This window comes from Abrus precatorius, unplaced genomic scaffold (genome assembly GCF_003935025.1).
Source record: "Abrus precatorius isolate BTA unplaced genomic scaffold, Abrus_2018 Scaffold11, whole genome shotgun sequence".
Lineage (NCBI taxonomy): Eukaryota > Viridiplantae > Streptophyta > Magnoliopsida > Fabales > Fabaceae > Abrus > Abrus precatorius.
The window spans coordinates 28,216,768-28,234,996 of NW_020874303.1; the positions used below are offsets into that span (position 1 = coordinate 28,216,768).

Consider the following 18,229-nt stretch of genomic DNA (forward strand, 5'->3'; position numbering starts at 1 on the left):
ATTATATACGTAGAAGAAAATCACATTTAAAACCTTTTAAGAAGGAACTATTCTATTTTGTGAAATGATCTATACCGCTTTTGTTCTTGCAGCATTATTATGCCATCAAATTTAAACACGAATGGTTTTTAGAATTTAGCTCTATATCATTCTGTCAACACATTCTTGTAACATTTCAAGCTGGCTCTTAATGTGCTTGTCAGTATTAACTATTTATGGCAGTCATCGACTCATTATCAAGAAGTTTGGAGATTCACTCTATGTTCTTGGTAACTTAACGTGCAAGTTTCTAGTCGTGAGTGAAACTAGGAAGAATTCGATCAGAATGCCTAGTTTTGGATGTGAGAAATCATGATTGGACCATACATGCTACTAGTATATCTACCTGCACCCAATATATATTGCACATATTGAACTGATCTTAGTTTTAATATTAGTTGAAAATTCGAAGCACGGTCGGGGAAGAAGATTCCTTCTACAATAATACATAGTTCATAAAAGTTAAATTCTCTTACAGTCCTATTAGACATTTTTCCTCAATTTTACAAAGTTAATTATTCACTTAATTGTAATGGTAATCACGATATATATACCTTGCTATTTTAGTATTCTATTTTCAAATCCCTCATCAAAATAATCTTCTTAATGACTTTCAACGCATTATTATACAAATGCAAGCTTCTTAATAGTGCAATTTTGCTGCTAGAACGTCTAATCGTTTGACATGATATTGGTACAGGTAACGTATGCTTTCTCATAGGCCAAGCAGAAATTGCATCATATTTTGTTCTTTATAGACATTGCAGGTGGGTTATGTGTTAGTTGCAATGTCGTGTATAATTGTTTAGAGGGGAGGCAATTTCGGAGGCAATCCTTGTGTATTATTCGACTTCTAAAGTAAATTTGTTTGGCAATGAGAAGGTTTCTGTGTGGCCAGCTGTAGGAAAGGAAATACTATTTGGAATTTTGAGGGAAGCCATCAATAATCTTCCCTCCCCACATGTTCTTCTTAATCTCATGAAAATGGTGATATCTTCTAAAATGCACGAGATATTATCATAGGATAAGTAATTTTAACTATTTAAATTTTTATAGGGTTAAGATTAGTTGTATTTTAATTAATGTAATTTTAATCTTAATATTACATTAGATATAAATTAAGTGTAAGTCATACATACTTCATTTCTCTTAAACAATATATTAGATTCAAATATTACATTAAAAAAATTCACCGAGAGTACTAGCTACATCATAATGTACATATTTTCATTTTGAATAGTATTTAGTGAAAATAATTGTAATTTAAATGAAAAAATATATATAAACCACAAATTATAAATAAAGACAATTTCAATATTATAAAGACTATTTTTAAATTAAATATAGAGATTTTTTTTTTAATTTTCACATGGATCTGATCCGAGTCGTACATATGAATATGATGAAGACTTTTTATATACATAAAGATTTAAACTCAAAACTTTACTTAAACGATACTAAACCATTTGTTACTCATATCAACTTTCGTTGATTATAGAAATTTATTTTGATAACATGTATATTAAATTTTAAGTACGTTATTTACATAAAATTTATTTTTATTCGGAATATAATGGTACTAATTAAAGAACTAAAAAAATTATTAACAAATTTATAATAATTTGTAATATATTCTAACATAATTTTTAATAAAAATTTATTTAAAATTTTGATTTCTTAAATATTTTTTTAATAATTATTTTTAATATTTAATAAACTAAATATTAAATAAATAAATATTTTAAAATTATAAAAATTGAAAATACCTTTTTATTAAATCTTTAATAATAAAACTCATATTAAAAATATATAAAATATTATACTTTCAATTTTATCTTATAAATAAACATATGATTAAAATTTTATTACTTAAACTACTCAAAATTAATATAATGTATTTTTTTTTGTTTTTTATACATATATCTTTAAAATGTACTTAACATATATAAAAAAAAAACCTAAAAGTATACATATCCAACATTCTCCCGTAAAATTGCCCCCCTCACTTGTAATTTTCGCATATGTATTGGTAGAATCTATGAAAGATCGAGGTGTCAGTCTAAACGACAAAATAAAAAGAAAGTCAACCACATTGAAAGAAAAATGAAAATACAATCTTGATAGCGATTGCTCTACTAAAACCAGCGATCTTCATGGCAAGAAAGTAATTTTAAAACCATGAATTTTTGAAGCTTTTGAGTGTTTTAGAGATGTTATTCAAAAATCATTTTTGTATTTTTTTTTTTTTATACAAGAGATGAGAAATTCATGTGTGTTTTTCAATACCGGGTAATGCATATATATTTTATTTAGTTTATTTTGAAATAATTTGTACCCAATATTTTACATATAAATTACGAAAGTATGTTTAAACATATTTAATTTTAAAAACTAAAATTATATTTAACAAATGTATTCTTATTTTTTTACTTCTTTAAATAAAATTAAAACATAAACTATAACTAACATTTTTAAAATTTTGAAGAGATAAAAATAATTTTTTTAAAATCAATACATATATTTAAACAAATTAAGTATTTAATAAAAAATATTTGTAATCTGAATAAAAAATTCTTCATAAAAAAAATAGAGAATATGGATCCTCCAAGCTGCCAGCTGACTTTCTTATACTTGCTGGTTGGTAACCAAATACTAGTATTTTATAATTCAAGCTTTAATGGTCACTTATTTTTAATGAAAATTCACAATATTAAATTGCTAAGTTAATTTCTAGTTTTATAGAAATTCACATTGAAAAAAAAATGCTATGATTGCAAGTATAATTTTCTTTAAAGTAAAACACTACTTCGGTGTCTAACTAAGAAGCATTTATTTCACCGAAGTTTTGAAATTTTAACAACTCAACACGAATGTTATTTTTCGTTTTAAAAAAACTCTACATGTATCACATTAGTCCTGAATTCTTAAAGCATAATACCTGTTTGTTAAGTTAGGTCCATTTTTATTAGTATACGTGTATATGCATTAATGTCACATTGAAATGACTAATTGTAAATATCTGTTATATTATTTTTATATTGTCACATTATTTATTATAACATTTTTTTTTGTTAATTGTAAGAAAAATTATACAAACTTCTTAAACAAATGAAATTCCTCTGCATATATGACCTCCAAAATAGCCAAGGCGAAGGCATTATAATGGAAACAAATTAACTAGTTTTGAGTTGACTTGACAGTAAGGTTTTGATACAAAGGAGAAGAAAGAATAAATTTTTATTTTAAAATTAAATAATTATATTATATTTATAAAAAAATTAAATAAAAGATCAAGGTACTAAATTTATGTTAACTTGACATTTTATTATTTAATAAATTATTCAAAGAATATTTTATTAGAAATAAAAATTTACTTCCATTTTTTTTTAAAATCCACTCATATATATCCTTATCATCATACTATGTCTAGTTGCAACAAATTATTAGCAATTTATTTATTTTTCAATTGAAAGACACTTGAAATTTCAATGAGATAGATGTAAGAACTTTTTGCTTTAAAAAATTGCGTTAGAAAGCCAAATTATTCTATTTGCATCAATCACATTTCTAAACATAAATTGAGTTACCTCGCATCAAACTAGATTATGTTAACGGTAATGCCTGATTAAGATTAAAAAGAAAAAGATGAGATAATTTTTTATACAATAAAATTAAAAAAATAATCCAAAACTTTTCTTATTTGGATCAACGAAGAAAGTAGAGAGAAGGATAAATAATTATGAAACTCGTCATTATTTCTTCTTCTCAAAATGCAAAGGAAAAGTTTTTGAATGTGTGTGAAACAGAAAAAGAGAACAATACTAACACTCTCAAGTGGCCAAAATACCTTTTCCTTCCAACTTTGTTAATCAGGCGAAAAATCACTCTAATTTTTTTTATATCTAGGATTACACTTATCATTTTTAAGAGAGAGAGAGAGAGAGTATTTTATCCCTTCAAAATGTTTTCATCTAATTAAATAAATAGAGAAATATTTTTTTCTCATTTCTCTTATATTAACTAATGTGAAAATTTACTATTTGTTTTTACCATTTTTTCTTTTGTCAACCTAATGATTTATATGACTGTGTTTCAAAACACATTAAAAATTAGCTATATTTTTTTAAAATATATGTAAATGTTAGATATTAAAGTATATACGATGCCTGGATACTTTTTGTGTGCATGTCATTGTAACGGTTGTATAAGTGAAACTTAATGTCTATAAGAAATTATTGACTTCAATATCTAATACGCTTAGAACATATCTTTACTATTTTGTTTGAGCACTCACAGCAGGTGATGTTAGGTGACGTTAATAACATCGATACTAATTCGTGAACTTATATAGGAGGTAATCCAGCCTTTGCAATAAAAACCCATTATGCTATATTTTGAATTTTACTTACAACCCTCCCGACAGTTCCCATTTCCTTGCCAAAACCAACTTCACGGTCGTCTAACTTGGAAAATTGAACAAAATGAATCATAAATGATACCTACTAGACTCAAGGAAAAACTGAATCATATGCAGGTTACTTCTATTCGCTCGTAGGTGATTACTTGTGTTTTGACACGTTGACAAACACCTCCGTGTAGCAGATTGGGCAAGCCTGAAAAAATAACACAACAGAAAAAGAAAAGCGTGGTATTTCAGCGGATGCCAAAATGAGCACCGGAAGTATTTAATGAATTCATGATAAATTGATGGGAATCAGCTAACTGATTTCGATCCTAAAAAAATAAGCACTTCAAAGAAAATTAGGCAGTAGTAGTTACTAGTGAGAAAAGTAAATAATTTGATCTCATATTTTCATGATTTGTTATTAAATTTATAAAATTTATTCTTGATTTGCCTTTAAAATGCTTGTATTTATAAAATTTTCAACCCTTGTAAATTTCATCAATGCTTTTACAAATTATGTGCTTCACAAAATATGAAAATAGTGTATCATGCACTCACAGGATCTCAATCCTAAATAACTTGCCTTATTGATGCTAAGCCATCTGTTCGCACAGCTAGCATGATAGATATGTTTACACGGTAAAGTAATCCTCTTGTCACCTCTTCTGTATTCCATCTGGCATATCACGCATCTAAACAAGAACACGAGTCAGAATAACACGTTAGAGAACGAGGCAAGTTCCAAGCTCTTCCACCATGAAAACAGTAGATGAGACAAGGACTATAGTTGCAACTCCAAAGCAAGCAAAGGTTGTGTATCCACCATACGATTGTAGAATTGGAGTACAATCTCTGCATGCACGTTTTTTTAGGGTATTAAACCTGATAGAGCTTAAGGGAAGTCTCACTACTGCAATGGTGCATAAGGGATCTCACTAGGCTATAGGGCTCAGAGAGAGACGTGGTGCATTAGATTATGTGAGACAGGCAGCGTTAGATTTTAGGACCATGAATGATGGCAAATATGTTCATTTATTGCATGATTATTTATAAATTCACAAGAATCCATATGTCTGTACCCTAACTAATCTATCTATTTATAATTTTGAGCGAGCTGCAACCGCACCTTATCCTTCTTAATGACGTTCTAACCAGGCTAGACAACGTAGTAGTTCAGCAGAGCCTAGAAGACATGTAATTCTGATTAAAATTAATCCAACAGAAAAAAAAACTTACAGGCAGCAATTTCTAATCCCTGAATATATAAATTTGGTACTTGATAACAAATATAAATTAGAGCTAGTAAAGAACTTCAAAAGGTTGAAGCAACGATTTTGAAAGCAAGACTCGTGAAGAAGAATATTATTATAATGATCGATTGGAGAAGGGAAAAAAGAAGACAATTGCATTGGAGAAAACAAAAAGTTTAGAAAGCGAAATATTACCTTTCGTCCAGTGACTTTTTCCTGAAGAAGAAGAAACCACACTTGTACTTTGAAACTGGAAGCAATGAAATCTGTTCTTGGGACAGACCCCGGCTCTGAGTTCCAACTGTCTCGCCTAATTCAAGCAGTTCCTATAATAAGTAAAATGATATCAGTGTAGGGGAAAGATAAAGAATAAAACGAAATCAAAGAAGTCTATACTTCCAACTTCTACAAATACTGCTCTTCATCGAGATGGTTCACATAACTACAAGGAATTGGGATCACGTCATTAGTAACAACAGCCAAGCCTTTTTCCACAAGATGGCATACATTAGCAATAGATTCAAGAAAAAAATACACTGCCAAGAATATCTGCAGCAACTACCATGAAGAAGAGATTAAGAAACAGTATTTTACAAATTATCAAGTACCGATGAACTGTAATGAAGGAGAACAGGAAGGAAATTGAAAACCTCAAGACTACTGTAGTAATCGTGATTGCTCAGATCCACCCGCATATCACAACGTAGAATCCTATCAACAGTCCGTATATTCTGATAATTCAAGTTGAATGGCCCTATTGTTGTCAGTTACAATGGTTGTCTTTCACAGACTCATCCAGTGGTTTTGAACACTTAATAACTTCCACAGCCTTATTTTAACAGGGGAAGGTCACAACTAAGGGTTGTCGAGAGCATGCTTTCTTGCTTGTTTTAACCAAATAGAAGGGTATAGACTATTGAGGTTTTGCAGTGGCTTCCTTTCTCATGACTATAATGAGTGACAAGGTCTTAATTGCCAAGTCAATCAAACAAGAGTCACCTGGGAAGACTAATCTAAGAAATAGTTAAAACATAATCAGAAAAGAAATTTCTCAATTGAACACACCATTATACAGCTTTTAACATTATGCATGAAGAAAGGAAGGAGTAAGGCTTGTGTATGGGCAAAGCAGAAGACAATCAAAGGAAGGAATTACGGGTGTAAGTTCTCACAATCAAATAATTGTAAGACTAACTATTGTATACATCTATATTCTATACTGTATATGATAGTTGGTCCCTAAAGAAGAAATATATGTAGACTAGAAAAAGAAGGCCAAGATTTTCCAACCTCATAGGTCATGTTGTCGGGATCAACATTGTCTTGCCAAATGACCTGAAAAGTTTTGAAAAGAATAGCTTAGATTGTCTTTTATTATGCTTCTAATTGATGAATAGCCAAATGCAGTACAACTTCTTCGATGTTTAAAGAACTGCCATTTAATTATTTCATGCACCAGTAATTTTTAATGAAAATACCTGATAATCATTGGAATTATTCTGATTTCTTCGTGGATCTGAAAGAAAAGAGACGTATTTGCTTAAATTTGAGGATACATTTTATACACAGGTACCAAACTACAGATCTGCAAAGGAGGATTGGGTGGACAATATGTTTGAGGAAAATTATCTTCTAGGGAAACTCAATAACATACGGTTTCGTGTGGCATTGTTTACTACTTCTTCCCTTTCTATATGTACGGTTGCCATCTGTTCGTTGATTGTTGCTGAGTATTCTGAAGGTCTTGTATACTCATCCGTCAATGTTTCATGATGATTCACCTCATAACTATGACTGTCCCGATAATATGAGGCAGTCTCGGGTTCAAATATCCCAGATTTGTACAAACTTGTCGTTGACGGGTATGAACTCTCCTGTATATATATATGAACTATTTTTACTTGAATAGTATGCAACTTCAAAGTAGTGTCCCATTCATAGGGAAATAACATGAAAATATTGCTTATAAACTCTTTAACAGACATCTATTCTATATTTGATAATTTTGATTTGAAAAGTTCCACAATGTATATCAAACTAAGCAGAGTCATTCAAACAAATCTATATAGAGGAAACAAAAACAGAAGTGCAAAAATTCTATCAATAAACAGCATTTATCATAAAACAGAATCTAGATAATATCTCTGAAGGTACCTGAGCATGTGAGGGACCAGAAAAAATGAAGTTGACATGTTCGTAGGTAAGACCTTCAAAATATTCAATAAAGCTTCCTGATGTACTATAGGGATAGCTGATGTTATTGTAATGTACCTCCATGTGTGGGTCCCAACTCATAGTGAATCCTTTCTACCAGACAAGTAATCAACAGAGTGAATTCACAGAAAATAACAAGCAGCAGTGCAAAGAAAAAGAGGAACACAAACCACAAAATATAAAAAATTTCAGAACTAAAATCCCTACGCATAGAAATTCAACAATGCAAGTTCATCAACAACGCATGAAAAAAAATTAAAATTCTATTATATATAATTATTGCTTACAGAAGACATTATTGGTGCTTAATATAAATCAATGAATGTTTTATGCATTTCTTAGACAGGAACAAAGTTGCATGAAGCATTTTCACGCGAACTTGAGAGAACCAACTAACGAAGCCGAAAAAGAGACAGAGCTGAAAATTTTTGAGGCAGTTGATTATTCACTAGAGATCGCATAAAACAAGCAGTGAAATCTTCGATCTATCGTGAAGAAACAAAAATTCAATGACGAGTACCTGGTTTGATGCACGGAAGCGAAGAATTACAATAAGGGTCGCAGTTCGGTTGATTCTAGCAGCAGAGAGCAATGGGAGTTTAGTTACATAATGGATCAAAAACAGAAGAATTGTGATCAGTGAAGGGTGAATATAAACAACGATGAGATTCTAAAGAGTTGAATAGAAGAAATGAATTGGATGAAAGGAATATGAAGAAACGGACCTCAATCGCTTTTGTTGCTGACAATGAATGACCGAATGGCTTTGTAAGTTGTAACTGCCTCTCTTCACTCTCCTCTCTCCACCTTTACGCACTTATTTCACCAACACGCCAACTCAGTTAGATAGACCATGATCAGCTGCATCGCACCTGTTTTCCAACTATTACAGTTTTTTTTATTAATTTTGTCTTTTATTTAATTATCGTACTTCTTTTTGTATTCTTTTGGGGCTCCAGCAAAATTGGATTAAATTGGGGATTTCCACGTGAAGGATTGGATTCTCGATAGGGATTAGTGGTTGGTCAGTGCCTAGAAAATCAATCCCCTGAAATATAATTTTTGTTGAAGAGAGATCACCAAACACAATTGATCCAATCAAGTTGGTATCAGGCAGGTACAAACCTACGATCAATGATAAGTGTGTGTTTGTTTAATATTAATTTTAAAGGTTTTTTTAAGAATAAATTAGAAAAAGGAAAACGAGATATGGACATGAAAATACTTTTATGGCAGTCTTACAAAAATAAACTTTATATCGTTTTAAAAAATAAATCATATTATATTAATTTAGAGCATATTTTTATCCTTTTAAAATAATTAAGATAAACAAATTGTAAAATGATGCACTTCACTTCAAATCCATATTTTTCTGTTTTCATTACTCTGCAGCGTTGGTACCTGAGAGGAACACAAGGAAAAGATAGTGCGACGCATGTGAGAAAATGAAGCATAAAAGGAAGAAGGGGGAGTGAGGAGAATAAGCAAAATCCTGGCGTGCAAGTGAAGCGATGCACGAAAAGTATCATTATATTCACATATTCCGTTCACATTCCTTTTGTCTGCAATGCAAAAGCTTAAATAACACCCGCTGAGACATTCGCCATATCATTCAATTCCATATACTAAATTCAAAAGATTCGCTGCTTGTCATGAAAGGACAACTGATTATGTCGTGTACAAAGGGCATGGCGCATGCTAAATGACATTTTTTTAATGCCGTTATGAATAGTTCTAAGTTTTTATATTTTAAATTTTTTAATTACTAAATAAAAATTGTTCCTGTTAAAAAAACGTTGATTTTCAAATTATCATTTCAATATGAGATGAGATGATGTCTTCTTTTATTGTAAGTTTTCCTTTGTCTGATTTAACGTAGATAAAATTAAGCATTAGTTTAGATAATAAATATTATTTAATATTCATAAACTAACTATTTATTTATACTTTTTAACTTTTTTTTATAGATAATATTATAGGTTAACAAGTTTTGTGAATCGACTTTAATTTTAGTTATATAATTAAGTAAATAATAATTTAATTATTTATCTTAATTAATTTAATTATTCTTTAATTTAAACGACAGAATACTCGTCCTGCTGAAGGCGAAAGGATATTCAAATTCTTTCTTTTATTTTTAAGATCAACTGGTATCTTATCTAGTACAAAAATAAAGAAACAAGGAGAAAATAATTTGTGAAACTATATTTATGTTTTCAATCTCAACACTTAATATGAATTTTAAAAAAAGGAGAAATATTAAAAAATATATTTTTATAATTTCATTCCCATCTACTAATTTTTGAAAAAAAAATATATTTTTTTTTCCAATTTTATCATTAAATATAAACAATGTGATATGTGATATTTACGTTTATTTCAGATCAATTTATTATATCACTATGTACCGTTTCAAATCTATAACGATGCTCTAGATTAAGAAACTTATCAAGAATCTTCACAGCTTTATCATAAAATAAGAAATAAAACCATTTTTAACTAGGAGATAACTTAGACAATGTATTATAGGTGCTTTTGATATTAAATATAAATTAAAATTATAACTTCATTTCAGTGATCTATGAAATAAAAATCAACACATATTATTATGATAAAATTTTAATTAAAGAATAACACCAAAATAGTTATATTACTCTACTTAAGTTTTATTATTTTAAATGTGAATCAACATACCTTGACAAGCAAAAAAAAAAAAAAAGAAAGAAAGAAAATTGAGTATAAAAATATGCATAAAAATTTAGTATTTTTACTTTTTAAACATAATTTAGACAATCCATTAACCAAAAAAATTTAAAACTAAATATTCTCTAAATTATTTTTTTTTTTACAATTTTATTATATTATAAAATTTTAAAAAATGTATAAAAGCAATAAATGTATAGGCGTCTAAGACTTTTTCAAACATAACTTTATTATATTCTTTAAAACAAAAATATCCATGTAATACAAGCAAAATCTGCTAGAATCATTGCTAAATTGCTAAAAAGAAAATCTGCAAGAATATAACAATTATGAGAAATAAATGATAGATTTCTATGAGTATGTTTGTTTATATTTTTTTTAAAAATTAAAAATATATATAATTTTAATTTTTAAAAAGAGAATTTTTTTTTTTTTTAAATATAAACAAACATAGTCTTAAGACTTTTATTTTGCCGTTTTTCATCGTCATCTCGTGCTATTTGCCACTCATGTTGAAAGTCAATAATTTCCTTAGCCATATTTTTTCCCCAGCACAAGCACCTGAAGTTTGTCATAACCCGCAAGCACGCCGGCACCGGCAACTGCACGAAGAATGTTTGCACCAGCACCCTTGAAAAGAGATTTTGTACCCTCTTTCTTGATAATTTGCGAGAATGCATCAAAAGAGCTCTTGTATTTGATTGCTTCACCCGATGTCATCATCATTCTTCTGCGAACAGTGTCGAAGGGATAGGACGCAACGCTAGAACCAGTTGTAACAAGCCACCCCAAAGCAAAGCTAGCCAGGAAACTATCCTGAAACCAATGTTAGGTGACAAAAAGTATTAGAATCTTTAAGACCATTTCCTTCTAGCTCAGAATTAGACATTTGTAGATGACACACTTATAGTCGAAACCAAAGAAAAAGAAGTTGAACTTGATTCATCGTATTATCAAGAGGTTAACTTAAGAGTGCAATATCATAGTGTCTCACCTGCAATGTTCCCAATAAGACCACTGGTTTCAAAGAATCATATAATCCAAAATATAAACCGCGGTAGACAATGATTCCAACAATAGAAACGTTAAAGCCACGATAAAGGCCAGCAATACCATCAGATTGAAAAGTTTTCTTGTAGACGTCCACTAAACCATTGAATTGTCTCTCACCACCCTTCTTTCCAGTCTTGGCATCGCTGGCAAGGCGGGTTCGGGCATAATCCAGTGAATAAACAAAGACCGAAGATGAAGCTCCCGCTGCAGCACCGGATGCCAAGTTACCTCCAAGCCATTTCCAGTATCCATCTCTGTCTTTCTTGAAGTTAAACAGACTCTTGAAGTAGTCTTTAAACGCAAAGTTCAATGCCTGCAAAAGAATCACAGATAGGCCTAGTAAATACGAGACAAGAAAATAATGCATAATTCAGAGAAACTGTAGAAGTGACAATTAATTAAACCTGTGTTGGAAAGTAACGAATAACATTAGCAGTATTCCCTCTCCATAATGAAACAAATCCCTCGTCTTTTATTGTCCTGCCAAAACAATCTCCAATGCCCTTGTAAGGTTCGGAGAGACGACCAGCCTTAATCATCTCATCTTGATTTTGGATTAGGAGCTTCACACGCTCGATAGGAGCAGCTGCACTCTTGGACACTGCTGCTGAAACTCCACCCATGAGAAAATCAGTGGCAAAGCTTGCAAAGCTTTTCTCTGATGGGGATGGGACAAATACTGCTGAGCCTACACAATCCGGAGCTTTGAGTGCAGGCATGACAGGACGTTGCAACCCTGCATTTGAATAGTTTTCGAATGAAAACTGTTGCTGAAACAGAGCAGGCCCTTTTAAACCTCCATAATAAGTTGCAACATGTGGAGAAAGGTTGGATCCCAAGTGAAACTGGTGAGAAAACTTTGGTATAATTGATGGGTACTGTTGCTTATCAGCCATTGTTAATTCAGTAGTTGAGCGCTTATTATTACTATTAATCCACTATAACCTGCAGCAAGATATATTATGGTAAGCTATTTATGGACTTAAATGAAACCAAGACCTAGTTAATTGACTAATTGATTTGAATTTGGATCCTTTCATGTTAATAAGTAACATGATATGATTGTATTGGAAAGGAAAAGACACATTTTTTATCAAACAAGAATCTACCTTGTTTGGTAGTAAGTCCTACTAATTGAAATTAATAAAAATGTCTTTCTTTCCTTAACATGACTATATCATATTACTCAACAATATGAGAAGATGAAAATCTGTTCCTGTTTATTTCTAAGGAGAAAAGGGGAAGAATGTTTATTGTCACTCCAAAATGTCTATTACTACACCTCATTTAGATATTTTTTATTTAAACATTATTATTATTAATTTAACTAACCAATAGATAAAGTATTTTATATAAAAATTATTTAAAAAGGTGTAGCAATAGACATTTGGAGCGGTACCAATCATAGTATCATACAAGCAGTAACTTCTGTACTCCTATGAAGCCATTTCTTTTGTTATAAAATAATAAGTAACCATTTTTTTTTTATTTGTTCAAATGAGCAATTTGCCCTCTAAGATAACTCATTCACCTAACATGCAGAACTTGTAAAGAGACCTTATGATTCCTTCGCAACATATATATCATAAGACATGACCTTGACCTAACTGTGCAGATATACATGGTGATTGGTGAAGGTTGGTTTTTACCAATTGATCATCATTTGTTTCTTTAATCAGCCATAAGTAAAGGCATGTCCAAAACCGTCACCAGAAACGCCACCAACATGAGCAATATTTTTCAATTTTCAAGTTAAAAATATTAGTTACAACCCTCGAGCGAAAGAATAGCAGCATTAAATAAAAATCCAGCTTGATCCTTGTTAAGCAAACTAAGAGAAATGTTAGCAACACATTCCCTATCACACTCTTATTTATTAGTTAAAATTTATTAAAAATTACTAAAATTATGTAGATTTCACTCTTTTTCATTCCTAATTTACTATTTTTCTTTCATACTTTTGTAGTTTTCAATAAATTTAATCAATAATTAAGAATATATTAAAAAGTGTTATTAGCTAGCATTTCTAAACAAACTAAACCACCCACCCAAGACCAAAATCAAGATAACTGCCAAGATCACCTCTCTGGCTTTTCTAATACATAATAGCTCAGGACTATTACTAAGTCTAGACATGAGGCATACCGCATAGAAACATAACACCTTTGCCTTGTCTTCAGTAATTACCTTACCATATCTTAAGTTAATCACTGGAGCATTACTTTATCATAGAAATCCATCCATAAAGATCATCTGATTCTAATAAAACTTACATGTCAATATCTCTATGCAGATAAAACCACATTTCAATAGGAAACAGATAAAAATCAATTAGCTAGAGATTCCAGTAAACAAAGGGTCTTTAAACATAAATGAAACAAAATAAGCAAACCAGCTTAAACCATAACCAAAGAGTTAGGACAAAACAAGCCACAGAAACTAACATGTAAATCAACACAAACATGATTACAAAGAGAAACGAAAATAGAGACCAAACCAAAGGCTGTCAGCGAGATTGTATCGTTGGTTTTGGCTTCTGGAATGTGGACAAAGGCTAAGACTATTGATAACGAGGCGTTTGAATAAAAATGTCCAACGCTCATGAACACAGGGAGACTTGTAACCATTACGATAACGAGGCAAAGTGGTATACTTATATTGTTTTTCCTTAGTTTAGATGAACTCACAAATCTTAGGGCGTTAAAGCATGGTAGGCACAAATCCTACGGTAATGAAGCAACAGGTTGAATTTACATTTTATAATAGAATAGTTAATGCTACAAAATTAGTTTCCACTCCTTGAAAAGTGGAAACGGAAGTTTCATGGAAAATTCTGACATTCTCTTATTCACGCAAGTTTTTCAAGTTGGACTGTTTTTTACAATAAATTAAATCGTGGGGACACTGGGACCTTGGGATTGAAGTCCGTAATTTTCAAATTCTGATTCAATTTGGAAAGGTCCACGACCAAAAAAACATGGAAAATTCTTTTCTAGAATTTTGAATGAAATGGTTGCTTTTGGTCAAAGTCTTACCACATAAATTTCATCAAAATAACTAAATGTTCACATTGTATCAGTCAGTCAATATATTAAAAGGTTTATATAAAAGAAGCAAAAATATATGAACTTTTAAATCGATGAATTAAGACCTAATGCTTAGATGAATTAAGATCACAAGACATTCAAGAGTAACATAAAATATTTACTTAAATCCATTTGACTTAAGATCCAAAAATAATATTAGATTATTTTGTATTTAAAATATTATAATTAAAAAAACTTTTAAGAAATATTATTTCTTTTAGAATAATCGAAGTCAAACACGCCGTCCTGTTTACCGCTTAATAGGAAATAAATAAAATAACAAAGGAAGGAACAAATAACAATTCCACGTTGACGACAAAAACGTAGACCGAAACAGAGGAAGGAACAAATAACAATTCCATGTTGACGACAAAAACGTAGACCGAAACAGGGGAAGGAAATGGCGTACTTGATTGTTCAATCATAAAAAAGGAAACAAATGAAGTTTTCAAAGATTAAGTGAAAGCTTTCATGATGGTGCTTTGGATAATATATAGCTAAAAATGAACCACGACTGCTTCATGTTGCTACATAATCTAACAAGTTACAACAAAATCGATGAAATACACCCACAACCAGGGATGTTGCCAACCTTTTTTCCCCCGAGTTCGCATAATTATTTGCGTATAGTATACAGTTATAAAGCCAAAAATTATATCACGCATGTGGTATGTGGCTACCACTGTAACACAGTTACCATTTTGGCAAAAGAGAAGTTAAACCCCCATCAAGGTTGACCAATAAAGGCTCAAGTGCTTTAGAGCAATATCCTTCCATTTCTGTGTCACCAACAAAATCCTACATACCAATATTATAAGGATTAAATGAGGTAAAGAGCACAACTAGTTCAGCAAAACGTTTGTTTCTTCACATTCCAAATGAATTTATGCTTTGCAGCCCAGTTGCTAATGTCACACCACTGCAAAAGGTAAAAAGAAAGTCTAGTGAACTCACTTCTCAACCATACAATGGAATGCTCAAGAACAAATTTATATGTTATTCATTCAAGGTCAATACAATTCTATACATATCAACCTACTATGTAGTCATTGAGTCTAACTATAACAAGAAATAATGTAACATTAAATGAAAAGCTATCATTTCATACGTCGATTAAGCAATGACGACAGATCATTTCTGAGTAGGAGCTACTGCTGTCTGCCTAAGTTGATATGTTCCCTTCCTTGTGGCTGGTTCCCAAGAGGGGCAGGATCTAATGACATATCAGATGTACTGAAATCTGTCTCAAGTTCTTTCTGTTTCAGTTTCAAGATCCAGCGCTCATTTTCTAATTTCATCCTCTTGTTCTCCAACCTCAGCCTTTCCAGCTCCCTGTCCTTCTTGCTGCAGTATCTTAACCACTTAAACCGTTGTTTCTCAAGTTCAAGAGCTTGGGCTTGGTAGCCGATATTTTGCTCTTGAAGCTGCAACATCTGTATCTTAATCCACTCTCTTCGTTCATATGATGACTTTGTGGGGTCTTGAAAAACCCTTGCCATTTCAACCTCAAATTTATCCATTCGAACAGATTGTGGGCCAAAATGGCCATCCTCCTCACTTAATTTATTTCTATCACAGAGCTCCTCCATCCTCCCTCCATCCTCATGTGCATTAATATTAATTTCATCTTCCAACTCATCATCCTCGCTTTCATTGTTATCCTCGTCTTCGTCCTCAGAGCCATTATTCTCTCTTGAGTCCCTCCCATGCTCCATAGAATAGCCCTGTAAGTCCAGATCATGACAATTTGGTATCCTTTGCCCATTATGGTAGGCACACATCTCCTTGTAGAACAAGTGTTTTGAGCTCAATATCTTTCTAACATCATCCTTAGCTTTCGCTGACAGGTTAGGCATTGAATCCATAAGTGCAGGATTCTCAACCACTTGACAACAAGTTCCCCTTCCAAGTATGTCATTTAACCTCTTGTACCTCTTATTTAAGTCATTGAACTTGTCCTCACACTGCTGCGGAGACACGTGGCAACCCTTGCCTATCATTATCTTGGAGACTGTTTTCCATTTGCCCTTCTTTTGTAGAAACCCAGATTTCCTTTTAAGACCATCCATGCCACCAATTGTGCCATCATCACCCACACAACTCACCACCGCTATAAGAAGCCTAACCATATTGTCTGTCCACTTCATTCGCTGCCAAGGAGACCCCTTTTTGCCCTTCCCACCATCCAAGTTCTCGCAATTCCCATCTTCCGTATAGCTCGGCTCATCATCTTCACTCAAATCATTACTATTGGCAGGATTAGAAGGAGCAATTGCCTTTCCTTTTCCAAAATTCAATGATGCATTCAAACTTTTCACTTCAATTAGGCCAATGGGATGATCCTTTTCGAGACCACTCATAATATTCATGTGCTGTTGACCAGTCACTGAAGGATGACCCAACTGGGTCTGTTGGTGTCTATGAAATGGAGATTCCAAGTCCAAAATTCCCCCACTGGGACCAGACAAAAAACCACCACCTAAACCTGAACTGTTCATTCTTGGAACGCAGTCTCAAAACCCTAACCCTCAAATTAGGGGTGGTGATAGAAGGCAAGCTAGAACAGAAACTGAAATCTCAACTGGGTCGTATTCATAACAGTATATATCACCAGTTGACTAAGCCTGACACCACGAGAAAACCGAAAAGCCAATTTTTCGTTCACACATCATCTTAAAAACAAATTAAAGCACAGAAACCGCAAAGTGGTAATATGCGAACGCATTAACCAGTAACGATCATCACAAGGTGGATCTGTCGTTTGTGTGATAAGCTAATATTCACTGGGATTAGAAGCAAGGTTGATGACAACACCTCAGATAGATTAGAGATATTGTTTGAGCTTACCTGTTGTCTGTTGGTGGCCGATTATGATCAGTAGCAGTAGCAACAGCATAAGAAAAAGTCAAGAATGAAGAAGCTTTTGCTCTGTTCTGCTAGGGGGGGGACCAACTTCATGACTTCTTTTATCTTCCTCCACGTTTACAGTTGATGGGATGATTCTTTCTTCCCCGCAGTCGTAACAATCGCCTTACCTTACCAGGTGGATTCTGTGTACAACTAGGTATATATACCTAGTATTCGTGAAATAAAAAGTTTCATCACTTTTCTTAATACAATAATTACACTGTTTAATAAACAAATTCATTAGAATAATCTAAAAAATATATATTTTTATAAACTTTTTTAAAAAACTTGATTTTTTTTCTAATAATTATTTGATAAACTTGTAGAAATAACCTTTTTTTTAAGCTTCATAGATAAAAAACAAAAGTTATCCTATACTTCTTATGAGAAAAAAAAGTTAAAAGAAATACTATAATAATAAACAAAGATAAATTCTAAAATCACGTGTTTCTCTAACACAGAGGAGTTTCAATTTTTTTTAACACTTGACAACAATTTTTAAAAAAATTTTAAATATTTTTTTAAAAGTTATCATCTACAGTAATTACAAATTATAATAAAAAATTTTAAAT

At 31.5% G+C, this 18,229-nt stretch overlaps 2 protein-coding genes and 1 pseudogene across 4 annotated transcripts; all 3 read right to left on the reverse strand.

Moving 5' to 3' along the window:
• Window positions 1-4,409: 4,409 nt before the first annotated feature.
• On the reverse strand, window positions 4,410-8,012 carry LOC113856184 (annotated as a pseudogene).
• Window positions 8,013-10,890: 2,878 nt separating this feature from the next.
• On the reverse strand, window positions 10,891-14,291 carry LOC113854940 (ADP,ATP carrier protein 1, mitochondrial-like). Of its 3 annotated transcripts, none has more exons than XM_027486288.1 (4): window positions 14,162-14,288; window positions 12,069-12,609; window positions 11,606-11,977; window positions 10,891-11,427 (listed from the first exon to the last, which is right to left on the reverse strand). In XM_027486288.1, exons 2-4 carry the CDS (start codon window positions 12,558-12,560, stop codon window positions 11,143-11,145), a joined length of 1,149 nt encoding a protein of 382 aa, XP_027342089.1. In that variant the 5' UTR covers window positions 12,561-12,609; window positions 14,162-14,288; the 3' UTR covers window positions 10,891-11,142. The 3 variants fall into 3 exon arrangements, with proteins under 3 accessions (XP_027342089.1, XP_027342087.1, XP_027342088.1); XM_027486286.1 differs by having other exon boundaries at window positions 14,157-14,204; XM_027486287.1 differs by having other exon boundaries at window positions 12,069-14,291.
• Window positions 14,292-15,096: 805 nt separating this feature from the next.
• Window positions 15,097-17,791, reverse strand: LOC113854791. The gene is made up of 2 exons (XM_027486010.1): window positions 15,859-17,791; window positions 15,097-15,669 (listed from the first exon to the last, which is right to left on the reverse strand). The coding sequence occupies exon 1, from the start codon at window positions 17,246-17,248 to the stop codon at window positions 15,899-15,901; it is 1,350 nt and encodes a 449-aa protein (XP_027341811.1). The 5' UTR covers window positions 17,249-17,791; the 3' UTR covers window positions 15,097-15,669; window positions 15,859-15,898.
• Between the last annotated feature and the right edge of the window lie 438 nt (window positions 17,792-18,229).